The 27786-nt window shown below is 48.2% G+C and overlaps 1 protein-coding gene across 1 annotated transcript in view; it reads right to left on the bottom strand.

Moving 5' to 3' along the window:
- Nucleotides 1–27786, bottom strand: part of Znf341 (zinc finger protein 341) — a 35424-nt gene extending 7638 nt beyond the window's left edge. The window contains exons 1-10 of the mRNA XM_021193340.2: nt 27734–27786; nt 17874–17984; nt 14466–14662; nt 12557–12706; nt 11556–11801; nt 10779–10974; nt 9512–9602; nt 7074–7264; nt 5279–5469; nt 1465–1673 (exon numbers count right to left, since the gene is read on the bottom strand). Coding sequence (XP_021048999.1) covers nt 1465–1673; nt 5279–5469; nt 7074–7264; nt 9512–9602; nt 10779–10974; nt 11556–11801; nt 12557–12706; nt 14466–14662; nt 17874–17984; nt 27734–27764 — 1613 coding nt within the window. The 5' untranslated portion in view covers nt 27765–27786. The remainder of the gene's footprint in view (nt 1–1464; nt 1674–5278; nt 5470–7073; nt 7265–9511; nt 9603–10778; nt 10975–11555; nt 11802–12556; nt 12707–14465; nt 14663–17873; nt 17985–27733) is intronic.

Here is a 27786-nt window from a genome sequence, read left to right as displayed (position 1 = left end):
GTCTACAAAGTGAGTTCCAGGATAGCCAGGGCTATACAGAGAAACCCTGTCTCGAAAAAAACCAAAAAAAAAAAAAAAAAAAAAAAAAAAAAAAAAACCAGAGTTCAAGATCACCCTCAGCTACATGGAGAGTTCACAGCCAGCCTGAACTACATAGGAGTACTTGAGAGATGTGAAGACAAGCTAATTAAGGGTCATCCTTGGCTACACAGGGGAATCAGCCAGGGCTATAGGAGATAGTGAGTGGGAGGCACACTGAGGGAGGGACACTCATCCTAATAGACTAAGCACAACCAGGACCTCCTTATGATGGGTGAGGAAGCTAAGGCCCAGGATAGTTTGACACTCTCCCCAAAAGTCCTGCATCAGTACAAGGCAGCTTGGGATCTGAGCATGGCAGGTGGCTCCACGGTCCTTATCATTACCCTCAGGCAACTCGGAAGCAGCTGTGGCCTGAGCTGGCTCACACACCTGTCCTCAGAGATCTGCATTTACTTATTGTCATTCCAGAAGCCTCACCCAGAAGTTTCTGAGGTAAGAGAGGTCACCTGACAGGTCCCTCCAGGTACAAGTTTATATAGAGACACAAAAGCCATACCAACATCAAAACATTCAGTGGAAGGTGTCCCAGACAGATACCTGTCCCCACCTGTTCCCACGGACTCAGGACTGTTTGCAAAACACCGGCTTCTAACCAGTAGCCAGCAAATGGGCAGGAAAAATCCGAAGGGCAAAACTGTGATGGTAGGTGTCTGCAGAATGCGCCCTCTATAAAGGTGGCCCAGAAAACACAGGGAGGGGTGAAGGCAAGTCTGACAGCCACGGGGACAAAGAGCTGAAGATCTATGTGGCGATCTCATTTCTGACAACCCACAACACACCGATTTTCAAGACTGTTTTCTGTGTCTGTGTGTGAGCCGCCATGAGTTTATAGGCACCTTGTGCCTGCAGGAGCCCACAGCAGCCAGAAGAGGGCACCAGCTCCCTCTTTTGTTATAGGAAGTTCTGAACCACCATGTAGGCGCTGGGAACTGAACCCAGGTCCTCTGCAAACATTCTTACCCACTGAACCATCTCTCCAGCCCTAAACATTTTTGCCTTCTCATTTGTATTTATTGATTTTGTGTGTGTACTTGGCAGAAGGGGTGAGAGGACAACTTTGTGGAAGTGAGTTTCTTCCCTCAGTCATGCTGGGTCTTAGGGTTCAAACCTAGGTCGTGAAGCTTGGTAGCAAGCACCTTTACTCACTGAGCCATCTTTCTGGCCCCTAGTTACCCTTTTCTATGATAAATGACTGGCAAACAAAGAATGGTCTAAGAAGGGTCAGCATCATTTTCCCTTCTGGTACCAACACTGAAACCCTCCAGGCAGGACCTTGGCTTTCAGCATCAGACTCCTGAGCATCTGAGCCCAGGGCTCCCTGCCTGCTTTTTGTAGTCCCGTGGCTGGTGGCATGGTACATACTTGTAGACGGTGCTGTCCTTCTTGGGGCTGTGCTGCGGCAGGAGGCTGTGGGAGTACTGGTGTACGCCCAGGTCATACAGTGAGGGGAAGTCCTTGCTACAGAGATGGCAGCGGTAGCTCAGCTCCTCCTGGTGGCTTCTGATGTGCTCCAGAAAGGTGTCCAGCTTGGGGAACATCTGGGCACAGCTTTTGACCACGCACTTGTACACCTTGAGGGGAGACACTGGAAGGTGAGAAAGGTGGGAGTCGCCTCGACTGCTGCCACAGCCTCGCGACCGAGGATGAGGCTATACACACTGCCGTGGACAATCTGCCAATCACAGATGAAAGGCCTCCCAAATGCTGGGCAAGCAGCTACCATTCGGTTCTACCTCAGCCCTCAGTTTAGTTCTTACTTTGATACAGGTGCTCACTAAGTTTGCCCAGGCTGGCTTGGAACTCACTCCGTAGCTCAGTCAGGCCTTGATTGACATTCTCCTGTGTGATCCTCAGGATCACAGGGATAGGATCAGCTCAGTTCCTGGCTTTGCTATGATTGAGTGTTCTCTGTGTAGCCCTGGCTGTCCTGGAACTCTGTAGACCAGGCTGGCCTTGACCTCAGAAATCCACCTGCCTCTGTCTCCCGAGTGCTGGGATTAAAGGTGTGCGCCACCACAGCCTGGCTCAGGGTTCTCTTCTTTTGGCCAGTTAGGCTTTGTGAAGCTTGAATGTATCCATAAAAATTACCCAAGGCCTGGAAATACAGCGAAGGGGTGACACTATGCTCTTTTAATGCCACAGGAAATCATGTGACTTTCAGAACAAGTGGACATCGCTAACTGAGGCAGTGTTGCCCACCTGTAACTGCAGCACCTGGGAGGTCTGGAGCCCAAGTCACCATCAGAAGGGGCTGGAGTGATATCTCAGCCATCAGGGTCATTAGGAGCATTTATTGCTCTTGCAGAGGACCCAGGTTCAATTCCCAGTTCCCACACAGTTGTCCATAACCACCCCTAACTCTGATGGCAGGGGATCCAATGCCTTTTTCTGACCTCCAGAGGGCATACACATGGTACAGTATGCATATATACACACAAGCAAAACATTCACATACAAAAAAATTGAGTAAGTCTTTAAAAATTAGAACAAAAAAAAAAGATCATCTTTAGCTACACAGTGAGTTTGTAACTAGCCCGAGCTACATGAGGCTCCATATCAAAAAAAGAAAAAGAAAATAAATATTTGAGAGGCACCACCACCAGGGTCTCTGACCTGGCAGGTGTTGGTGGCCCAAACACATCACTCTTGGTGTCATCTCAGAGAGTACTAGTCTGGGGGTCACCTTTAGAACTACTACCCAACAAACTTCCCTAGAGTCCTCTCGCTCCTTGGGGGCATGGCTAGTCTTGACTATTTATTATTGACTTGGAACCCAGACTCTCAAATTCAATGTTAATCTGTAAATAATACATAATCTGATATAAACGATTTTTCAGAGTACACGTGTGATGTAACTCAGGGTCTTGTACGTGACCCTAAGGGGAGAGACTTTTATTTTATTTTATTTTTTGGCAAATAGAATTGCTAACTCCAAAGGCTATGGATGAGACATTAATAGAATTTGCATCTAGCTTAGCAGTCTGATGTGGGACAGTCAAATGTAGAGACAGGTGTCAAGTACACTGGTGAACTGTATTATCATTTCCACCTCTCCTTTCATGAACCATGTGACATTCTGACATGTCTGATGTCAAGTCTATAACAAATATGCTTTTAATATTTTGAAAATTCTAGTGCTCATCTGTGTTCCTCAGGAGCCCATACACTGTCAAGCTCTCTTTATTCTTAATTACATCCACTCCAATTTGCCCCGGGTAGCAACAGACTGGATAAAAATCCTTCACCCTCTTGACAGCTCTGCATCTAGTGACAGCCATATGGCTCTTTCCTTGGCAATGATATCCAGGTGACGGTCTCTGGGGACACCATCCCTCCCAAAACAAAATGGCAAAAGCCTGCTGGCGGGAATCCCTTCTCTTTCTCTGCAGTTATCTTGACTGGCATATAAGTGTGACAGATAGAGACATAGCAACTCTTCTGCAGCTTGGAGGGCGAATGCCACAAGCCAGAGGCTCTAGAGCAGAGTCAGAAGCTGGCCTGAGGTGACACACCTAGCCTGCTACCCAAGCCCAGGACTGCTCTTTTCAGGCCTATTTTGATAGGAGGGAAACAAAACCCTAACCATTAGCCAGTCTTCTACCACTATATGCATATTAATAGTGAGAAGAGCAAGGGCTTAGGCTGGCAAGATGGCTCAGTGGTTAAGAGCACTGTCTGCTCTTCCAGAGGTCCTGAGTTCAAATCCCAACAACCACATGGTGGCTCACAACCATCTGTAATGGGATCTGATGCCCTCTTCTGGTGTGGATCGAGCAGGGCCTGGGTGAGTGGGGTTGACAGGAGCAAGCAGAGCTGACCAGAGCGAGTGGGGTTGACCAGAGTGAGCAGAGGTCCTAAATTCAATACCCAACAATCACATGAAGGCTCACAATCTGTAGCTGTACAGTACTCTTACCTGCTGAGCCATCTTGCCAGCCCAATCCCTTGTTCTTATCTATCTATCTATATATAAAATAAATCTTTAAAAAAAAAAATAGCAAGGGCTCTGGAGCGGGGACACCGCTCATTTGCCTCAGTCGGTTAGCTTACCTACTATGCACAAAGCCCTCTAATACCTCACAGATGGGCACACACACTTATAATCTCAGCGCTTGGAAGATCAGTTCTAGATCAGTCTCAGCACATACATGTGCATGAATATGCCAGTACAATGGCCTCAGAGGCTAGAAGAGGGTGCCATCCCTTGAAGCTAGAGCCACCTGATGTAGGTGCTAGGGACAGAACTCAGTGCACTTAACCTCTGAGCCACTGCTTCGTTTTAAGAGCCCCTGTCTTTAAAAAACAAAACAAAACAAACCAAACCAAAACAAAACTGTTTTTGATCCATAAGGGAGACAGAGAATTCTTTTTTTTTTTTTGGTTTTTCGAGGCAAGGTTTCTCTGTGTAGTCCTGGCTGTCCTGGAACTCACTTTGTAGACCAGGCTGGCCTTGAACTTAGAAATCCACCTGCCTCTGCCTCCCGAGTGCTGGGATTAAAGGCATGCGCCACCATGCCCGGCTGAGACAGAGAATTCTAGGGAAGGTTTCCAGTGCTCATGAGAAATACTATGATTGGATTTTCTATGAATAGTAACCCTGACAGGGGCAGCAAGGTGGCTCAGCAGGTAAACCATGTGCCACTGAAACTGACAACCTGACCTCGCTTTCTGGGACCACCATGGCAAAGGGAGAGAACCAACTCCTACTGGCTGTCCTCTGATGTTCATACGTGCCTCGCGCCTCGGCACTTGTGTGAGCGTGTGCAGATGCGCGCACATGCACATAAACAAAGGTCAGAAACAAGAGTGCGGGGCACGGTGATGCTTTTTAATCCCAGCACCCAGGAGGCAGAAGCAGGCTGGCTGGTCTACATAGCCAGCTCTGGTCAGCCTGGGCTACACAGCCATAACCTGTCTCTTAAAAAAAAAAAAAAGACTGTAAACACAAGGTAAGCCACAATGTAGGACCAGGCCACACCTTATGATAACAGCTACCCTTGATGCTGAGTTGAGCGATTGCCCTGGCTCAGCCTCCTGTTACGTCAGATAACAAAGTCCCTAACCATTTAAGCCAGCTAACTAACTCAAAGGTCTCTATGATCTAACCTAACTAGATATCATTTCTCCAGGCAGCAGGGGTGTGACCCCAGTGTCACCCCACTGCACCCCCACCCACCTGTTCCTTCTTGTGCTGGATCATGTGGGACTTGAGCTGGAAGTAGGTGCTGAACTTGCTGGGGCAGAACTGACACAGGTAGGAGCTGTCGATGAGGACCACCTGCTTGGCCTCTGGCTTGTCACCTTCATCCTCACCTGCCGTGGGCAAGGCCTGGGGCTGCGCAGTGTTGGACAGGGACTGACCCAACCCTAGGCAGAGAGAAACAGTCACAGGGAAGGAAGGGTGTTGAGTGAGGTAGAACAAGTGCCACCCCACACGGGAAGGCTCCTGGGACACCTACTGCAGACTTGCTGCCACAGGCTGTGTTCAAGGCTGTACTTGAACTCCGCATATGTGCTCCAGTACAGCGAGACAAGAGGCTAAGATACTAACACACGTGGTTTTTTCCCAGACAGGGTATCAAATAGTCCAGGTTGGCCTCAAATATGCTACGTAGCTAAAACTGACCTTGAACTTCTTTTTTGATTTTTTTTAAAATTAATTTATTTTTATGTATGTGAGTACACTGTTGCTGTCTTCAGACATAGCAGAAGAGGGAATCGAGTCCTATTACAGATGGTTGTGAGTCACCATGTGGTTGCTGGGAATTGAACTCAGAACTTCTGGAAGAACAGTCAGTGCTCTTAACCACTGAGCCATCTCTCCAGCCTCAACCTTGAACTTCTAATCCTCCTCCGCTATCTCCCAACTGCCACCACGCTCTGTTTTTGCACCGTTGGGGAGTGAACCCAGGGCATCCTGTGTGGAGGCAAACACTATCCTGAGCTCCATGCACAGCCCTTGAAACACGACTGAGAGACGGGTATGACCTGTTCCTTTCCCTGCCCTTGCTTAGACACTGCCCTCTCCATGGTCATTAGACACTGAAGACTGCTACACAGACTCGGACTGCCCCCCAGGCCTTGCTAACGAGGACACTTACCTTTGCCCCATCATTCTTTGCTAACTAGGCCATCCCACACTCTCCCTGACATCGACAGCTAACTAGGCCATCCCACACTCTCCCTGACATCGACAGCCTTGAAGAAACGATGCCCTGGGTTCAGCATCTGGCACTACATAGAACTGGGTGAAGTAGCGCAGGTCTGTAACCGTGGCACTCGGGAGATAGAGGCAGGAAGATCAGGTGTTCAAGGTCCATCTCAGCTATACAGCAAGTTCTAAGCCAGCCCAGGCTACATGGGACCCAGAGGAGGGGGAGGGCACAGTGAGAGGGAGGGAGGGAGGAAGGAAGGAAGGAAGGAAGGAAGGAAGGAAGGAAGGAAGGAAGGAAGGAAGGAAGGACATAGATTCTAATATGGGATTCAGACTCAGCCAGAAAGAAAGAGATAGTAACTGATTAGTGAGTGATGTCTACCTCTGCCTGGGCACAGTATTAGAGTAAGGGCACATATATTATATATTTGGCGTCCTTCCTTCACCTCGTGTCCCCTTTTTAGATAGGCTGCTGTATAGCCCAGACTGGACTCATAATCACTATGCAGCAGAGACGGACCACCAACTCCTGCTCCTCCCATCTTAGCTTCATCAAGGCTGGGGTGATACCCGTCTACCACACCCAGCTCTCTGGGTCCCATTTCATAGATAAAGTAGGCTGAAGCCCAGAGGAGTCACAGAGGCCACCCCATTAGCAGCTACGAGGCTGGGTTTGCTGGGACTGAGCATGTATGGCCAAGATAGAGCTCTCCTCTGGAATACAAGAGACGCTGGGTTTGGTTCCCACAACAGTCAGACAGCGCTCTGAAGCTTCAGAGGGGATGAGGGGGTTGAGCGGCTCTCCCAATCCACTCACCCGTGTCTTCCTCTTCTTGCCTGTTGGGGTTCAAAGCCATGACTTGCACTGTCACAGAGTTTCGGGAGACTGTGCCGCCACTTCGCCCTGGAGGCCACACCTTATGAGTCTGCATGTGCTTCTTGACGTTAGACTTCTGGGCAAAGGCACGGCCACACGCGATGCACTGAAAGGGCTTCTCCCCTGTGTGGCTGTAGGAACAAGCTTAGTCAGCATTCTTGTGTACAAACAAGGACATGGTCTCCACCCAAGAGCTCACAGTCCCCAGGAGGGCTCAGAGATGCCACTGGCCATCATTCTGACACCATGAAGACCTGTTCTCCCAGTATGGCAGATAGACCAAAGGTAGAATGCCTTGGGCTCTTGAACCTCTCCTTGGCTACCTCATGTCTGAGATGGCAGATTTCCTGACTGGAAACAAATGAGTATGTGTGTGTATGTGTGTGTGTGTAAAAGCATGAATGTGCCACAGCATATACATGGAGGTCAAAGATGTGGGGGTTCTCTTTTTCCACCATGTGGATCCCCAGAAATTGAACCCAGGTTGTTGGCCTTGGCAGCAAATCCCTTTACCTACTAAGCCATCTCCTTGGCCCAAGTACTGTCTCAACCCAGTGGCTGCTATATTTGTTATTAGTTATTAATTAATTGGCATTTGTTCTTTTGGGGTAGTATGCTGGTTTTGCCCTTATGGGGACTGGACCACAGACCTCCTACACTAAGTCATAACCTCCAGCTTTGGGAAAAAACATTTTTTCTTTAAGATTGTTTTTTTATTTTTTATTTTATGTGTATGGCTGCTTTGAGTGCATCATGTCTGTGTGCCACATGTGTGCCTGCTGCCAACAGAGGTCAGAAGAGGGCACTGGGCTCTCTGGAACTGGAGTCACAGATGGTGCTGGAAATTGAATCTGGGTCCCCAGAAAGAGTAGCCAGTGCTCAGAACCTCAGAGCCACCTCTCCAGCCCCCAAGAAAACACGCACATACCACCAACTGAACATTTTCTTCCAAAAAAAAAAATTTTTTTTTTTTTTTTTTGAGACAAGGTCTCATGTAGCCCAGGTCCGCCTAGAACTTGCTATACAGTTAAGGATGACCTCGGATACAATCAAGGATAGCCTTGGATTTCTGATCTTCGTTTCTATTCCAAGTACCAGGCCTACAGGAGTGCATTACCACATCCAGCAAAATCAACTTCCTGTTGTTTTGTGGTGCTGGGGACTGAACCCAGGGACCTGTACACACTAGGCAAGAGCTGGGCCACCAAATCCTCTCAATACACCTTTTTATTTATTTATTTTTTTAAAAGATTTATTTATTTATTATATGTAAGCACTGTAGCTGACTTCAGACACTCCAGAAGAGGGCATCAGATCTTGTTACGGATGGTTGTGAGCCACCATATGGTTGCTGGGATTTGAACTCAGGACCTTTGGAAGAGCAGTCAGTGCTCTTACCCGCTGAGCCATCTCACCAGCCCCACAATATACCTTTTTAAAACTTAAGGTAATTTTTGTTTTTTGGTTTTTGGTTTTTTTTTGCGAAGGGTCTCACCATATAATCCCAGCAGGCCTGGAGCTCACTAGGTAGACCATACTGATCTCAAACTCGCAGAGATCTACCTGCCCATGTCTCCTGAGTGCTGGGATTAAAGGTGTGCGCCTCCACATCCAGCTTCCTAAATAATTTTAAAAGTGAAGCCTCCCCATTGTTTGCCACTGAATATGAAAAACCGCTTCTTATGAGTACCTATGTATTGAAAATGCAGTAATAAAAAAATGCAATGACTATAACAATAATGTCATCTAGATCCAAAGGGGCACCATGCAATAAGGTAGATGCCAGCTGTTTGGGACCTGTCACACTTAGCTTCGTTAGGGTGAAATTTTTTTTTTTTTCCGAGACAGGGTTTCTCTGTGTAGCCCTGGCTGTCCTGGAACTCACTTTGTAGACCAGGCTGGCCTCAAACTCAGAAATCCACCTGCCTCTGCCTCCCGAGTGCTNGGATTAAAGGTGTGCACCACCACCGCCTGGCTTAGGGTGAAATTTAAAAGTTCTGATTCTCAGCTGCACTGACCAGGTTCTAACAGCCATGCAAGGGTAACAGTGCCAATTTGGACATTTCCAGCATCGCTGAATGTTCTCGATGAGATCTAGTTTACTTTCAGCAACATCTGGCAATGTTTGGAAATGTGTGTGTGTATGTGTGTGTGTGTGTAAAGATGCTCTCTGTTCAAGAGTGCCTGCCCACACAGACCTGCCGATCTTCCTGTCTCAGTGAGTGTGCTCAGGTCCCTGGATCTGAGAAGAGTGTAGGAAACCCTCATCCTCTGTATTGCAGGCCCACGGATGGGCAGAGGGCCTGAGAAGGGTACCTCACTTCCCGGCCCCCAGGGCTACCTTCAGCCCCAGGGCTACCTTTAGCCCCCAGGGCTACCTTCGGATGTGCTGCTGAAGATCAAAGTTCTTGGTGAATGACTTGTCACAGTAGGAGCACTTGAGTTTCTGGGCTTTTGGCTTCCCTGCAGCTGAAAGGCAATGGAGGAGAAGGAGGGTCAGGTGAGGTCCCAGCAGAGGGAACCTGGGAACCGCTTCTCCCCTGTCCCTAGTGTCAGACAGGGCACACGCTGGAAACATCTCTATTTATGTGTAGGCAGTGTAAGAGGGAAAGTCCAAGGCTTGCTCTGAAGGGAACAGACAAAAGCTCTCTCAAAGCCTTCCTCTGCCTCACGATGAAACCCACCCTCTTTGGCCTTCAGAACTCCACATCCTCAGCCTCTGCCAACTTCAGCATCCCTCTGTCTTGGAATGGACTCCTTGCTCCTCATGATGCCCGCACACATGGTCTTCCCTCAGGACTTTGTACCTGCTCATCCCCCTGCCTGGAAAGCTTGCTCCCAGGTACCAACATGACTACTTCCTTCCCTCCAGAAAGGTAGATGTGTCCTTTCCTAGCCTGCCCATCTCTCTATCAAACTGTGAGTGACCGACATCAGAGGAGACCTTGGACTAGGACCTAACCCCTAGAGGGTAATGCACAGATGTTAATGCATATTTGTGGAAAGAAGGGATTGAAAGGGAAGCCCTTAAGAAATTCCTAGTTTCTTCCCCCACCACATCCCTTCCCTGATGCTGCCTGCCACACTTAGCATCTCCGGGAGGGGGAAGATCACACATGTATGACTGATAGCCAGTTCCGGCCCCTCCTTCCATCTTCAGATACCCCCTACGTCAAAGGATAATCAAATATGTCCTAGGTGTCTTCACACCTATGCATGGCCACATGACTACATAATGCAGATGGTGCCATCTAGACCTTCTGGGGGCCGGGAGATGCCCCTTTGCCCTTCTCTTCCTCCTCTCTCTTCCTATCTGGAATATGAAATTGATGACTGGCATTTTGGCAGCCTCCCTAGGTGACAAGGCACCCTGATAAGCCATGTCCCTAGAAGCCATGCTCCAGGGACAGAGAAACAGAACGATAAAAGTAACATGGGTGCTTGGTGACAGTGCCACAGACTTCCCAGATTTCCTGCTTCTGGTCTAAGGAAAGAAAACCGTCACGGGTCTGAAGTCAGTGCTATTTCAACTTTTCCAGTACACACCACCAAATTCAATTCATTTCTACAGCAAAGACCAGAACCAAGCAACCTGTGGGGAAGCCAATGCCAAGGAAAGATGCCCGGGTTGGGTGGGTGGCTAACCTTCTGGGAGTCCACCGGCACCTTTAACACGTCTGGTCTTCAGTGTTGGTGGGGAGTCAAAGGTGGCCACCGTGCTCCCAGTTGCACTGGTCATGGGGGCAGTGGAACTGGGTCCTTTGGGTTTGAATTCCTGCTTGCCAGGGCTGTACACCGGGGGAGTGGGGTACACTGGAGCCTCCACACACTGGCTTGGTACCTAGAAAGACAGCACTGTGACAGGGGAGAGCCTTTGAAGGGACAGGAGAACTTCTCTAGCCATGGACCCTCACTGTGACCCTCTCTGCTTTCAACTACTGCCCTTCCATCACCATGAAAGCTCATCCCTGGCTCGCTCAGGCCAAGTACTCCCAAGATCCCCTGGAACTTCATGAAGTGGGCCAATAAGACGGCTCAATAGGTGAAGGCCTTTGCTCCTGACTTGCGTTTGATCCCCAGAGCCCACAGGGTGGGAGAGAATGGACTCTCACAAGTTGTCCTCTGACTTCCACACACATGCCCCCATCCACTCAATAAAAGAAAGAAACGGGGTGGGGGGAGGGACTTCATGAAGTAGCTTTGGAGCTGGGCTGTCTGGGTTTAAACCCAGATCTTGCTACTCGGCCCTAAGTGGCCTCACGTGGTTTGCACGTTCCATCTGTAGACTGCTTTGCTTTGATTGCAGCCCTCCTCTCCCCAACACAGGCACTCATGAGAGGAGGGCTGGTCCTGCTTCTCTTCCCCATGATGACCGTGCCCAGTTTCCCCGACCGCCCCCACCACACCGCCGCCTCTGCTCACCTCCAGGGGCGGGTACGGCTGCATCCCCAGAGCCTGGATCTCCACTGTTCCGTTCCCAGCCATGGGAGCAGCGGCATTGTACACCTCCACCACACTGTTCCCAACAGGGTTGGAACGCCCAGAAGGGCCCAGAGTCTGGGGTGGAGGAGGGGGAGGCTGGGAGGGTGGAGGGAGGGGTGGAGGGGGTGGAGGAGGAGGTGGAGGCTGGGTGAGGTAATTGGGCACAGGATGCATGTTCAAGCTGTTCTGCAATCAGAAGAGAAAATGGCAGCATTGAAGTGTCCCGCTGACCAGCTTGAAGGCTTTAGCCAGCATGTGGAGAGGACACCAACCCACTGGGCAGCTCAGAGGACAGTGCAGAGACAGGGTAGGAAGCGAAGACCTGGGAGGACTTCGAGGGACATCGGCTGGGGGCTGCGATCCCTCTTGTCTATGTTTGGCTAGGCTAGCCTGCCTTGGGTATACACGGGTCAACAGAGGAGGCCTAACAAGAGCATTGCAAACAAACAAAACAAAGGTTCATAAAGCAGGACTGGCTCTTGACTTGTGACTCAAGACTGACTCTGGGACATTTCCCAGGACACGGATCACAGAGCAGCTGCTTACTAGAATATACCAGAAACAGGGCTTAGGGGACTAGCTCCCTCTCTCCCTTCTGAGAGCCTGACCACCACATACGCTGGAGAATCTCGGGGATCCACTATATTTTCTATTTTTTTTTTTTTTAATGGACCAAGAATAAAAACAGGACTGAAAATAGCTGGAAGGTGGTTTCCAGGGCTCCATCGCTCTGCAGGGCTGGCCAGAGAAGACAGGCAGTCCCTTTCATGTAGGGGAGCTGGTGCTAAAGCCATTTTCTTCTACAATATTCTGATTTCACAGGAGTTACGTTTTCAGGCTTGGAATTAAACTCTTGAGAAATGTACAAGGCCCTGGGGTCACTCTCCAGCATTGCAAGAAAAAAAAAAAAGGAACCCCATGAGAAAGCCCCGCCTCTTTACCTGCACAGGTGGGGGCCCTGGAGGCATTGGCTGGTCCAGGGATGTGAAGGCAGACATGGCAGACATAAGCACATCGTCGCTCACCAAGATGTTCCCTTGCACCAGGGTCTGGATCAGTGGGGATGGGGGCACTGTGATGTACGTGGAGATCTGAGGAAGAAGGAGGGAGCATGTCTAAGGCTCTAAGGAAGCAGAGGATGGGGGGATAAAAGGCCTAAATTCCGTAGGTGGTGGTGGTGGTGACACACACCTTTAATCCCAGTGCTCAGAGGCACAGGCAGGCGAGTCTCTGGGTTCGAGGCCAGCCTGGTCTACAGAGTGAGTTCCAGAACAGCCAATGCTACACAGAGAAACCTTGCCTCAACAAAAACAAGAAAGGAAAACCACAAAAACCAAAAACCACCCCCGCACCCCCCTGCAAAAAAACAAACAAACAAACAAAAAACCTAAGTTCTAGCCACACATAGGGGTTTATGTCTAAAATTCTAGTACCTGGGAGGCCAGAGGATATCTGGGAGTTTGAGGCAGACACTAAGTTTTAGCCCAGCCTATGTCTCAAAAACTAGAGCAAGGGGCTGGAGAGATGGCTCAGCAGCTAAGAGCACTGGCTGTTCTTGCAGAGGACCCAGGTTCAATTCTCAGCACCCACATGGTAGTTTCTAACCATCCGTAACTCCTGCCCTGGGGGACCTGATGTCTTCTGTTCTCCAAGGGGAATCAAGCATACATTCACACACATGCAGGCAAAACACTCACATATAAAATACATTGAGTAAATCTAAAACACAAACAACCAAACCAAAACAAACCAAAACTCCACAAACAGCAGACATTAAGAGAAAGGCCCAGGTTCTGGAGTCTTCCTGCCTCTGTTGCTTCCTGTCACTTGACACTTGGCAACCACTATACATCTAGGAGCCTCCAATTAGTCACTATCAATGAGGAGAGGTCATGTCACATCTCTGGGAAAGGCGCACACTTTTGGTCCAGCACTAACACTCCTGGTTTCTGTCCTAGGGAGCACAATGTCCACAGAGCAGTCACTTGGGTAAAGTGTGGGTCTGTCTAGGTCCCTCTTCTCAAGCCTCTCCAGTGGCTCCTCCATCTAAAACGCCCACCGTGCACAGGATCTGATCCTTCCCTCACTGGCTCAGCCCCAGCCATGCTGCCATCTGTGTGGCTCCACTTCTACCTTAGAGCCATGGCACCTGCTGGCACTGGGACACTTTTTATATCTGTGAGCCTGTTCTCTCACCTGTTAAATGTCACTTCTTCAGGGTTCTTCCCCAAATATCATTTATAATATCATACAGCAAAATCACCCACCCCGTCTCAGCAACCAAGAGACTGCGAAAAGTATAACTTATTTTATACAGGGCAGGCACACTGTAGCTTTCGGCCACTGGCTAAAAGAAGAAAATGGAGGAAAGGCAAAGCAACACATACAATACACGCCACTCACGTCAGCACAGAGATGAGACACTCGGCAAGCGAGCAGCCATATGGTGAGGAGCTAAGCTTCGGAGCGAGAGTAAGGAACCCCAAAGTGTTGGGGGTGGGGTGGGGGCAGGTGTTAGGGGAAGCATACTGATGCTGATCTGAATGATCGAGAAAAGTGGGCAGACTTAGGGACACACGTTGCTGCCACCTGGCAAGACGCATCCCAGCGCGGCCTTGAATTCTCTTGATTCTCCTGCTCCAGATTCCTGAGTGTTGGAATTACAGATGTACACCACTATGCCCGCAAAACATGTCCATTTTCATGCATCTGTGTCCTATCCACTCATCATACCCCATCACAGTAGATTCTTCCTCTGTCCTACTCAGCATCGTTCCTCCAAGACTCGGTACAGTGTGTGGGGAAAAGGACCTGCTGAAGGAATCAGCAGGCAGAGGAAGAAATGAGTACCTGGCGGTTGGCAGGAGGCGGGGCCTGCTGGACGGCAGCAGGTGCTGCTGACGGTGTATAGATGCTGTTGGTAGCCAGCGAGACCGTGGCCAGGGTAGGGGCATTTGCCTGGCACTGCTCACGCTTGTGGGTCATGAAGGCCGGCAGTGAGTTGAACTGCTTCTTACACTTCCCGCAGAGAAAGACATCCTCGTCATCTGGTTGAAGAGGTCACACATGGAGTGGAGTAAGGAAAAAAGCAAGAATGAGTCAGGGGGACTCACAGTGAAGACCTGGAAATCACATCTGGCTTCAAAACACAGCGAGTCTGAAACCATTGTGTAACTTGCTATGCAGGTATCAAGCATCAACCATGTGCTTCCTAGGAATGTTCAAAGCCCAATAGGTACCTTCAGGAGGATCCAGCCAGATGCAGTCAGATATCAAATAATTCAACATATGGAAACAGTTCAGTGACTTCACTTCCAAGTTGACCAATAGACTCTATCCTGACTGAATTGATTCTCCAATGCTACTTCCTCATGCTTCTTTTTTTTTTTTTTTTAAAGATTTATTTATTTATTACACTGTAGCTGTCTTCAGACACTCCAGAAGAGGAAGTCAGATCTCCTTACAGATGGTTGTGAGCCACCATGTGGTTGATGGGATTTGAACTCAGGACCTTTGAAAGAGCAGTCGGGTGCTCTTACCCGCTGAGCCATCTCACCAGCCCCCTTCCTCATGCTTCTGCATCCGCTATTCCACTGCCTGAGTGGATCTCAGATCCACTCACTCCGCAAGGCTCATCAACTTTAAAGAGTCTTCTTCATAAAAATTTATTTGTATTTTTTAATTACATCTATGTGTGTATGTACATACAAGTGCAGTGCCCCCAGAGGCCAGGAGAGGGCACTAGTTCTCCTGGTGCTAGAGTTACAGGCAGTTGTGAGTCATCTTAAATGTGTCTGGGAATGGAACTCAGGTCCTCTGCAAAAGCTGCTGAGTCATGTCCCGCATCCCCAGGAAGTCTGCTTACAGCCAGGTCACAATTCCTTATTCTGGGCTGGCCTCACAAATAACAAGTTTCTCACTACCACCAGCTGGCATGTCTTCAAAGGAAAGGAAGCATGTTTTATTGATCAGCACAGCTGTGGTATGTCCTGGGTACCTAGAAGGCCCTCAAAGAGTATGTGCTGGATAAAGGAAAAACCACTCAAAGGATAGAGATAGCTAGCTACAGAAACATACTGTGTCTTAAAGCACATTGTAGCTCAAATGTCCAATTCATTACTCAATTGTTATGTCTGGTATTGGTTATAAAACCCAAGCACATTGAGATATAACCCCAAAGCTGGTATACATTTGCACTGTATTCTTCTTACAGACTAGAACAGTGGGAAATATGACTTCCTACTTTTTGTTTGTTTGTTTGTTTGTTTGTTTATGGAGACAGTATTTCTCTGTGTATCCCTGGCTGTCCTAGAACTTAATCTGTTCCAGGATAGGCTGGCTTTGAATTCAGAGATCCGCCTGCCTCTGCCTCCCGAGTGCTGGGACTAAAGACATGTGTCACCACCGCCTGGCATGACTCTCTACTTAAAGTATATATTTCCCAGTTTGCTTTGGGAATATCACATGACTATTTTCTGACCAATGGGATAAGGGCAGAAGTGTAATATTTGTGCAAATTTCTCCTGAAAGGAAAACTACAGCGGCATACGCTGAGAATCGCATCTCCCAGGAGGCTAAAGGCAGGAGGATCTGGAGTTCTGGACTAGACTGGGCTACATATGAAGCCCTAACCTCAAAATCTAACACAAACAAAATGCGAAAGGAATGGGTATGCCTTCCACTTCATTTTTTTTTTCTCCTTCACATTGGCCAGAAGATGGAAATCATAGCAGGAAGTCGGGAAGCCAATCTGGATCGCCGCATGAACACAGTCAGAACATAACTACTGACTGTCAGTCAGGGCTTCAGGGAAGAGAGAAGGTAGCTTCGTCTGTGAGGAAACCAGTAGAAACTTCCATTCCTTCCTTCTTTTAGATTAGGTTTTTTGTTTGTTTGTTTTGTTTTGTGTTTTGAGATACAGTCTCAGCATACAGCTCTGGCTGGCCTGGAACTCACTACGTAGACCAGACTGGCCTCAAATGTGACTTCACTGCGATCCTACTTGTCTCTGCTTCTGCTTCCTCTTCCTCCGCCGCCTCTTCTTCAACACTTATCTCAGTGGGGAGTGTATAATTGTGCTACAGGTCGCATATGGAGGTTATTAGAGAGAAGACAGCACGCAGGAGTGGGCTCTCTCCATCTACCACGTGAATTCCAGGGATCACACATCAGCCTTGGCGCTGGCGCCCTTACTCACTGAGCCCTCTTGCTGACCTCGGAAACTTCCGTCTCTTATATATAATAACCAAAGCCAAGTTCTGAGTACTCTCATAAGTTTCTTATGAGGTAGGACAATTATCCCTGTTCTACCAATGCTGACACTGAGGCTACACTGCCTACCTAGGACAAGCTAGAAACTACAGGAATAAGAACCTAAACCTTGTGGAGACAGGCAGGCAGGCTCCCTGTGAGTTCAAGGCCAGCCTTATCCACATACCAAGGCCAGACCCCGTCTGTGAGACCCTGTCTCCAAAAAACATATTTTTATTATAATTTGAACTCAGGTGTTATTTCTGTGTACCTAGAGTGATTCCCGCGTACTCAGAAATGTTTGTGACTGTATGGTAGAGCATACCCGAAAATCCGGCGCTTGGGAGGCAGAAGTAAGAGGGCAGGAGTTTAAGGCCATCATCTTTAAATAGCAAGTTTGAGGTCAGCCTAGGCTTTGTGAGACTTGGTCTCAAAAATATTTGAGAAAAAAGTTACAAAGAAATTAATAAAGATTCATACGGGACTTCCAGAGAAGTCCTTTGCTCTCTCTAGGTGCCAGAGGCTTAACTCATAAACTGAAAATATCTATGTTCTCTCTTCACAGAAGGGAGGCTGAGCCATGACTTCCAAGGCAAAGCATCAGGGCTCCTGGACATTCTCTTTTTTTTTTTTTTTTTTTTTGGTTTTTCGAGACAGGGTTTCTCTGTATAGCTCTGGCTGTCCTGGAACTCACTTGGTAGACCAGGCTAGCCTCGAACTCAGAAATCTGCCTGCCTCTGCCTCCCGAGTGCTGGGATTAAAGGCCTGCGCCACCAGGCCCGGCGCTCCTGGACATTCTCAAACGATGATGCCCACCGCCCACATTCTCTAAGCAGTAGACAGAGAAAGGCAGGAGCCAGAAGGTTCAGGCAGGAGGAAAGGAGAGAAGTCAGACACCAGAGGTCAGTCTGAGGCCACACAGGCAGTTCCCTTCCATGTCCTGTGAACCTCACACAGTCTGCATGCGGAACCACCTGTCCTCTGCTGATGGACAGGGCAGATACTCACCCAATGGCTGGATGGCAGGCGGCACGTTTACGCTTTGTCCTGTGGGGTCAGGGACTGCTCCTTGGCCATCTAATAAGGACTGGACAGCCAGAACTGTTTGATTGTCCATTCCTGAAACAGGAAATGCAGCCTGTGAGGATGGGGGCCCAGCTCCCACCCAACGCCACCCTCCCAAACCAGAGCAAACAAAACAATCCAAGATAGAGTTCTCTCCATTACACTGCAAGAGATTCTAGGAAGGACGTGTGTCTGGAAACATTGTCTCATAGTAGATTACATTTTGAAGCCTCTCACAGCTTCCTAGTTCTCAATGATATAGTAGTACACGTCTTTAATCTCAGCACTCAGGAGGCAGAGGCAGGTGGATCTCTGTGAGTTTGAGGTCAGCCTGGTCTACAGAGCACCAGGACCTTTAGGGCTAAATCAGTGGTTCTCAACCTTCCTAATGCTATGGTCCTTTAATACAGTTCTTCATGTAGTGGTGACCTCCAACCATAAAAAAGTATTTTTGTTGCTACTTCATAATTACATTTTGCTACTGTTATGATTTATAATATAAATATCAATGTTTTCTGGTTTTATGCAACCTTTTGAAAGGTCATTTGACCCCTAAAGGAGTCATGACCCACATGTTGAGAACCACTGGGCCAAATAGAAAGATCTTGTCTCAAAAAAAAAATAGTTTTTAAAATGAAAGTTTATTGCCAGCCAGTGGTGTCATGTCTTTAATCCCAGCAGAGGCAGAGGCAAGGCAGAGAGGCAGAGAGGCAGAGGCAGGCCGATCTCTGTGAGTTCAAGGCTATCCTGGTCTACAGAGCGAGTTCCAAGATAGCCTGGGCTACACAGAGAAACCCTGTCTCAAAAAAGAAAAACAAACAGAAAAAAAAATCATTTTTTGAAAGATCACCTACCTGCTGCTTTTTTTTTTTTTTTTTTTTTTTTTTGATATAGGGTCTCACACTAATAGCCCAAGCTGGCCTTGAACTCATTATGAAGGATTAAATTGGTCTTGAGTTCATGGTGACATGGTGATCCTCCTGCCTCAGCCTCCAAGTGCTGGGATTACAGATGTGCATTTCCACAACCAGGTCTATGTGGTTTTATGTGGTGCTGGTGACTGAACCCGGGGCTTTGTTCGTGCCTGGCAGGGATTCTACCACCTGAGCTGCATCCTCAAACCAAGAGATTTATGCGCACCACTGTACATGTGGAGATCAGAAGCAACTCTTTCAAGTTATTTATTTATTTTTTACCTTAATGTGGTTTCCAGAGATCCAATTTAGATCCTAAAGGTGGCATGGGCCTTGACTTGCTAGGTCCCAAGATGTCTAAGGAGTTGCCTCTTACATACTGCCTTTTTGTTTGTTTGTTTTTTGAGACAGGGTTTCTCTTTGTAAAGCTTTTGACTCTCCTGGAACTCAATCTACAGACCAGGCTGGCCTCAAATTCACAGCGATCTGTCTGCCTCTGCCTCTGCCTCTGCCTCTGGAGTGCTGGGATTAAAGGCATGGACCACCACACCACCCCGTCATAATGCCCTTCTTTATGACATCCTCAACTCTGCTTCCTAGAGCAAGGACGTGGAAGTCTACACCCCACCCCTGATTGTGAGGATAAGCTCTAGGGATTGGAACAGGAAAAAACTGGAAAGAGGAGCTGAGAGCATACCCCAATGAGAGAGCACATGCTTAGCATGTACAGAGGTCTAGGCATGTATAGGGGACATGCTTAGCATGTACAGAGATCTAGGCATGTACAAAGGGTTAATGACTACCTCAACCCTGCAAAATAAAAGTGAGAATTCTCTTGGGATTGTGAGAAGCTTTTACACAGCCAACTCAATTCCCAGACCACCTTCCTTTATACCTTTTATAAATCAGCCATTTTGTAGTGTCTCAGAGCATCACTAGACACTAAGTCACGGAGCCCTTTGGAAATCCCATAATTTGACCCACCTCATCCACACCCCACATGTCTCCCAAGTCTCCTTGCATTCTCTGTTCTCATCTCTGTCCATTCAACAAGCATCTGCTGTTGAGTCTTCAAGGTATCTGCCTGTGCCACCATCTTCTTGCTTAACTCCCAACGTTCCTGTCTCCTCTAGTAAAACCGAAGCTCTCACCTTCCCCCAGAGACCCTCTGACAGTGCCGGACACACTAAGACCCCCTTCTTGGCTCCAGATGTGCCCTTTCTGGGTCTCTTCACTTGGCTAAGGGTCTTCTTTACACTCTCCTCCTCCCTGCCCTAAAAGGTAGCTATTTTGAGGAGTTCTTTCTGTCTGGATTCTGAGGTGCTCCTTCTACTTGGATTCTACCTCCTGCACTGTCCCCATTGGTCTCAAGCTCTGTCATCTAGTTCCCTATCTTGGGGGGCACAGCCCTGGGGTCCATGCTTTCCTGAACAACTTCTGTAAACCCTTTCCCACCTTAGGCTTTGGATGGAATCAGGTAGTTCAAGAGGACACTGAGATGAAACGTAAGTAGTTTATTCGAGGAATCATTAAAGTCATGGACAGGCAGAGGGACAACTGGGTAGTGGGGGCTCTGAGGAGACTTCAGGCACCAGAACCTGAGACAGACAGCAAGGTGTCCCGTGTGAAGAGAATCGGAGTCCGTGTAGAAGAAATGGGGTCCTGTTCTGATGCCTTTTGAGGATGGGGGGAGGAAATTTACAGCAAGAGTCTGAGCCGGGCTCTCTGATTCCCAGGCAGGAGTCCGGGAAGAAGGTGAGGAATAAGATGTGCCTAGTGCCAAAACCTTAACATCAATGCCCTCTGATGTTACCTCAGTTCTCAAGTGAGAAAGCCTGTCTGCAATGCCCCAGTACAGTGTCTATCAGTATCTGTCAGGGGTGGGGGTGGGGTGGGGGGAGAATTACTGCGAAGCCCTGGTTATGCTTTCAACTTTTTTTTTTTTTTTTTTTTTTGGTTTTTCTGAGATAGGGTCTTTCTGTATAGCCCTTGCTGTCCAGGTTGTACTCGAACTCACAAATCCACCTGCCTCTGCCTCCCGAGTGCTGGGATTAAAGGCGTGTGCCACCACACCCGGCAACTTTTTTTTTTTAAGATTTATTTATTTATTATATGTAAGTACACTATAGCTGTCTTCAGACGCACCAGAAGAGGGCGTCTGATCTCATTACAGATGGTTGTAAGCCACCACGTGGTTGCTGGGATTTGAACTCTGGACCTTCGGAAGAGTTAAGTGCTCTTAACTGCTGAGTCATCTCTCCAGTCCATGCTTTTAACTTTTATTGTTTCTGTGTGTGTGTGTGTGTGTGTGTGTGTGTACTTGGGTAGGTCAGAGAGGTATCAGCTCCTCCTAGAAGCTGGACTTACAGGTATAAGGGAGTGTCCCAAAACCACCGAACTAGACCATTCCATAGGTAGAAAACCAGTTTATTGGGGGACAAACTGCTGGACTGCATCAGAGAGTGGAGAGCTACAGCCTGACCGGGAAGCGAGTGGACTTTATGATGCTCAGCCCGGTGGGGGTCTTTGAGCTGATGCAGGCCGTTTGGGTTAAGTGGGAACTTGATGGGCTTTGTCCCCCATCAGTTGACCATCAGAGGCAGAGAGGGTAAGCAGTGGCTTTCCTGACAAACAAAAGCATAAGGAATACTGAATTTAGATTTCTGTTTACCCAATAAGATTCCTTCTATATACCCCAAATCCAGCCTGGGTTGGGCCTGGGCTATCATCTTTGGACACAGTCATCAGCACTGCCATTTTGGGGCCTGCTTTGTGACCCAACAACAGGCAGCTGCTGCCTGATACAGGTGCTGTGCAAAACCAATAAGCACTCTTAAATACTGATCTTTTTTCCCTAGCCCAACCAGCTAAAAGTTCTAACATTATATTCTTTTTTTTATGGTGTGTGTCTTTTTTTTTTTTATGATGTGTGTCTTTTTTTTTTTTTTAAAGAATTACTTATTTATTTTATGTATATAAGTACACTGTTGATTTCAGGTGGTTGTGAGCCACCATGTGGTTGCTGGGAATTGAACTCGGGACCTATGGAAGAGTAGTCAGTGCTCTTAACTGCTGAGCCATCTCCCCAGCACCCCCTAACATTATATTTTATAGCCATCTTACATAAACCCATGTTCTTTTGTTTTATTTTGTTTTTTGAGACAGGGTTTCTCTGTGTAGCTCTGGCTGTCCTGGAACTCACTTTGTAGACCAGGCTGGCCTCGAACTCAGAAATCGGCCTGCCTCTGCCTCCCAAGTGCTGGGATTAAAGGCGTGGGCCACCACCACCCGGCTAAACTCATGTTCTTGTGTCTTGATGCAAGTCTGGTGCAAATAGATTTTTTTTTTAAAATGTAGATGTAGTCTTTTTTTTTTTTTAGAGATTTATTTATTTATTATATGTAAGTACACTGTAGCTGTCTTCAGACACTCCAGAAGAGGGGTTAAGGATGGTTGTGAGCCACCATGTGGTTGCTGAGATTTGAACTCAGGACCTTTGGAAGAACATTCAGGTGCTCTTACCTGCTGAGCCATCTCACCAGCCCGCAAATAGATTTTGAACTCATAGAATTCTTTTTAAAAGATTTATTTCTTTTTATTTAATGTATGTGAGTATTTTGCTTGCACGGATATATGTGTACTGGGTTTGTACCTAGTACTTTGGGAAGCCAGAAGAGGGTTCAGGATCTCCTGGAACAGGAGTTAAAAAAAAAAATCCATCAGTGTGAGTGCTGTGAACCCGGGTCCTCCATAATCCTCTCAACCTCTGAGCCAATCAATGCTCTAGCCCCAGTGTTTTGGGGGGTTTTTTTGTTTGTTTGTTTTTTCAAAGATTTATTTATTTATTATATTTAAGTAATATAATATTTAAGTAACACTCCAGAAGAGGGCGTCAGGTCAGATCTTGTTACGGAAGGTTGTNAGCCACCATGTGGTTGCTGGGATTTGAACTCCAGACCTTTGGAAGAGCAGTCGGGTTCTCTTAACTACTGAGCCATCTCACCAGCCCAGCCCCAGTGTTTTTATTCATAACTGTAAAACTAGAAATAGTTTGGTAAAGCTGGGGTATGACTCAGTTGTCAGTGAGCCCGAGAGCATAAATAAAGCGCTGGTGTGGTCCCAACGCCACACACACCAGATAGAGAAGTGCGTACCTTTCATCTCCGAGCTCCGAGAGCGGAGGCAGGAGGATCAGAAGGTTATTCTTCCCTACATAGTGAGCTTGATGCTAGCCTGGGATGCATAAGATGCTGTTTCAAATAAAAAGAGGAGGAGAAGAGAGAAGAAAAAACAGAACAGTTTAGAGATCCCTCAGTGGGCGAAAGGTTAAACAACCGGAGCATCCGCTCTGTCAAATCCTCAGCAATAAAAAGAGCAAATACTTGGAAAAGAAATGATTATTTGTCCTAGGTCAATTTCATCTTTCTATCTGAAACTCATACATAAAAACATAAAATAGATATTCAGCTCTACAAAGGGACAGTTTAGAAATAATATCAGGCATTGTTTATGGTCGTAACAATGTTTGAAAGTTGTTCTTTCTTTTTCATATTATTTTAAAGTTTCCATACAATGTATTTTAATCACAGTTATCCCAATCTAATACCTTTTTTTGGGGGGGGGGGGCATTTCAAGACAGGGTTTCTCTGTATAGCCCTGGCTGTCCTGGAACTCACTTTGTAGACCAGGCTGGCCTTGAACTCAGAAATTCGCCTGCCTCTGCCTCCAGAATGCTGGGATTAAAGGTGTGTGCCACCACGCCCGGCCTAATAACTTTTATTAAGTTATTTACTTTATGTCCCGATCGCAGCTTCCTCTCCCCTCCTCTTCCCCTGCCACAACCTCCGCTCCTCCCCCTTTACTTAGAAAAGGGAATATCCCATGGATATCAACCAGCCTTGACACATCAAGTTGCAGTAGGACTAGGCGCATCTTCCACTGAGGCTAAGACAAGGCAGCCCAGTTAGGGGAAAGGGACACAAAGAGTCAGAGACAGCCTCTGCTCCTGCTTTAGTTGTCCCACATGAAGACCCAGCTGCACGCCCGTTACGCATGTGCAGAGGGCCTAGGCCCAGCCCATCATGCTCTCTGGTTGGCGGTTTAGTCTCTAGGAGCCCTTATGTGCCCGTTAGTTGATTCTGTAGGCTTTCTTGTGGTGTCCTCAACCCCTCTGGCTCCTCCCTCCCCCTCTTCCACAGGATTCCCCAAGCTCCACTTCATGTTTGGCTGTGGGTCTCTTCATCAGTGTCCATCAGCTGCTGGGTGAAGCCTCTCTGTTGACAGTTATGGTAGGCACCTGTCTGCAAGTATAGCAGAATATAATTAGTTTCAGGTTGGGCTTTCTCTCATGGCATGGGTCTCAAATTGGGCCAGTCACTAGTTAACCCTTCCTTCAAATTCTGGTCCATCTTTTACCCATGCACATCTTGTAAGCACAGAGAAATTGTGGGTCTAAGTTTTTGTGGCTGGGTTGGTATCTGGAAGTCTGACTGATTACAGGTGATGGCTGTGTCAGGCTCCATCCCCCATTGCTAGGAGTCTTAACTAGGGTCACCCTTATGGTTTGCATTGCCTAGGTTTGTGGCTTGTTTCAGAGATCACAACTGTACTGGCTGGTTTTGTGTCAACTTGACACAGCTGGACTTATCACAGAGAAAGGAGCCTCCCTTGAAGAAATGCCTCCACGAGACCCAGCTGTAAGGCATTTTCTCAACTAGTGCTCAAGGAGGGAGGACCCAGCCCATTGTGGGTGGTGTCATCCCTGGGCTGATAGTCTTGGGTTCTATAAGAGAGCAAGCAAGCAAGCTAGTTAAAAAATATCCCTCCATGGCCTCTGTATCAGCTCCTGCTTCCTGACCTGCTTGAGTTCCAGTCCTGACCTCCTTTGGTGATGAACAGCAATTTGGAAGTGTAAGCTGAATAAACCCTTTCCTCCCCAAGTTGCATCTTGGTCATGATGTTTCTGCAAGAATAGAAACTCTAAGACAACACACCCTTCCCCAACCCAGTTGTCTCTCCCAGGACTCTCTCCCTCCATCCTCCCCCATTTCTTTTCCAGGCAAAATGAATAAATTTAGTGAGGCAATGAATCATTAAAAATGACTAACACATCACCTTAAGTCTTGAATGTGCTACACTGAATTGACATCATAATTCAAATCTAAAGAGGATTTGAATTTATCAAAATTCTGATGTCTAAAATCCTTAGAATTATGCACTGGATGATCTTTAGGTGGACTCCATATTATGAAATTTCTGCACAAGAATTCCATTATTCCTCACCTCATCGCTCAATCGTGCATTCCTCGATTAGGTTTTACTCAATAAAACCTAATGACTTCATTATCATTTAATATATTTTCAAATTACACAGTAGACAAGATTGAGATTGCTTGTTACATCTCTGTCCATGACATCAAAATTGCAAATGAAAAGTTGGGCCCATCTTTCTTGGCCAACTCCATTCACTTTTCCTTTGCAGTTCAGATCCTTAATTCAGTATTTTCCTCAAAGTTCCTCGATTTCTCTGTTGAGTGCAGGTGTCTCTCTCTATGATTCTACTGGGGGGTGGGGGAGCACATACAGCGCAGAGGCGCCTTGAGGAAATGACATGTCTCAAGGTTCTAGTGGCTCACTTTGATCATGGTCTGTTTCACAGGTGAGGAACAGATAAAAGTCAGGAGTCAGGAGGAGGGAAGGGAGGATGGGAGAAGGAAGGGACATGGCTGGCAGCGACGGAAGCCTTCTGAGCTATGGGCAGTGAGGCTCCATAGTATAAAGAACACAAGCTGTTATCACCAGGAGAAACCGGATTCTTAGAATCACTCTATTAGAACTTCAGGAGGAAAACCAAAAAAAAAATTTTTTCAAGATAAAATTAAACGTTCCACCCTCCGCTCCTTTCCCTTCTGGTAAAGTCCATCAGTACAAGCAGGGCACACTGCCCTTCCTTCCCATCAAGGCCCCTGGTGGGCTCCCAGAATCTTCCCTCACCCCACTGCTTCCTTCCTGACATTTCTAGACTTTTGGCAAATCTAACCTATTCTGCTTCCCAAATATATCTGGAATCCACCCTCTCCAGCTGCCTGGCCAGGCTCCTCACGCACCCTGCTGCCCTTCACCACCCCACCCCACCCCCTCCAGTCCATTCATTCCCCAGAAGCCGGGGTGAACTTTATAAAACATACATCAGATGATGTGGCTCCCCTGATGAAAACCTTTTTTTAGCACCACACTGATCCCAAGATAAAGTTCAGAAGCTTCATCAAATCAGTGGAGGGCTTTTCTCTAGCTGCTCCTCTGCACTGCACTGGGAGTTAGGGGAAATCTTGTTCTCCCCAGGGTTTTGCTTCCACCACCTGGTCCTTCTATTTGGATCGCCACACACCTGCTGTTCTTGGTCCTGGGGACCTTCCAAGGCCAGTAAAGCTACACTTCTCGAATTCTTTTTAATTTTTTTTCTTTAGCTAATACACAACCATATGCTTGTACGAAACGTTTAAACAACGCAATGCCCCACTGTCCTCCAGAAGGGAACGAACACCCACGTCCCTGACCGCCCAGATTCACACCACCCCTGCTATTTTCTTCACAGAACACACCAGCTGGGGTCACCTTTGTAGTCTTTTTTGGGTTCCCGTTGTTTTGTGGTTTTGTTTGTTTTCTGTACAATGATATTTTTAATACTTTTGAGATTATAATTTGATTACGACATTCCGCCGCCCTTCACCTTCCTCCCTCCAAGCCCTCCCATATAACCTCTCCACTCTCCTTCAAAGTCATGGCCTTTCAAAAAAAAAAAGTTGACACTGAGTGCTTATATGTATGTACACATATATTCCTAATTGTTTTTTGAAAGTCTCATGGTGCCAAAGCTGGCCGCAAAATCCTTATGTGGCCGAGGCTAATGATTTTCCTGCCTGTCTTCCAACCGCTGGGATTATGGGCATGCACAGCCAGCCACCCCTGCCCGAGATTTCCTTCTTTTACTATTCTTTCCCACGATTCTGACGGCGGGGTGAGGTGAGGTAGTAATGAAGGAGGATAGGACAAGTGAATCTGGCTTAGTAAGAATCACTGGTAAGACTCAGGTAGATAAGAAAAGGTCATCATGCCATGGTGAGAGCTCATTCTCCAAGAAGCTAGTGAACTACAAGCCTCGGTTTCCTTCTGCCGGTCCGGCCCACAAATTCCCACTCAGGCTGTTCACTCCACCCTCCACCCACAATGTGCCCAACTCCTCTCCTGTCTCTAAAGCCGTCCTTTGTTGCTAAACTCCAGCAGGTGCACATGGTGGCGCTCAGAGCTCCCTTTCTCCAGAGTCCGAGGCCCATGCAGATCACCGGATCGAATCCGATTCGATCGGCGCCCAGAGTAGCCCAAGCAGGCACACGCGGGCAGGGCTCAGATCGGGGCACGGTGGGTGCCCTAGGTCTACTGGTTTGGGCCGGTGGTCTCTCCCAGACTCCGCTGTGCACACAGGCGGCGCCTCCTTCCCTGCTCTGAACTTAGTAGGACTCCATCCCGGCCCGGAGGCCACAGTGGGTCTCGGGAAGTTCTCGGTGGTTCGGGCGCCCGACTGGGCTGCCGGGCCTCCCGGCCGTCCCGCACCGCGGTCTCTCCAGGCCCCGGCCCCCGGCTGTTTCCTCGGCGTGCACCCTCCCGCGCCGGCGGCCACGACTGCCGCGCTGTTCCGGTCCCGAGGCCCCCTCCCCGCAGAGCCGGCGCTCCCCGGCTGTTCCCGCCCCCTCCCGCCCCGCGGCTGTTCCGGCCCGGACGCCCTCCGCCCTCCGCCCCGCGGCCTCCACGCGCCCTGGGCCCGGCGCTGCGAGGGCGCGGCGGGAGGGGGCGCCACGCGGAACAGCCGCTGCCCCGGCCCGACGCGCTCACCCTCCAGGGCCTCGAAGATCGCCTGCGCCATCTTGGAGCTGCCGCCGCCCGGG

The sequence above is a fragment of the Mus pahari genome, chromosome 3 (genome assembly GCF_900095145.1).
Source record: "Mus pahari chromosome 3, PAHARI_EIJ_v1.1, whole genome shotgun sequence".
In the NCBI taxonomy this organism is placed as follows: Eukaryota; Metazoa; Chordata; class Mammalia; order Rodentia; family Muridae; genus Mus; species Mus pahari.
This window is presented reverse-complemented; position numbering and strand designations above follow the sequence as displayed.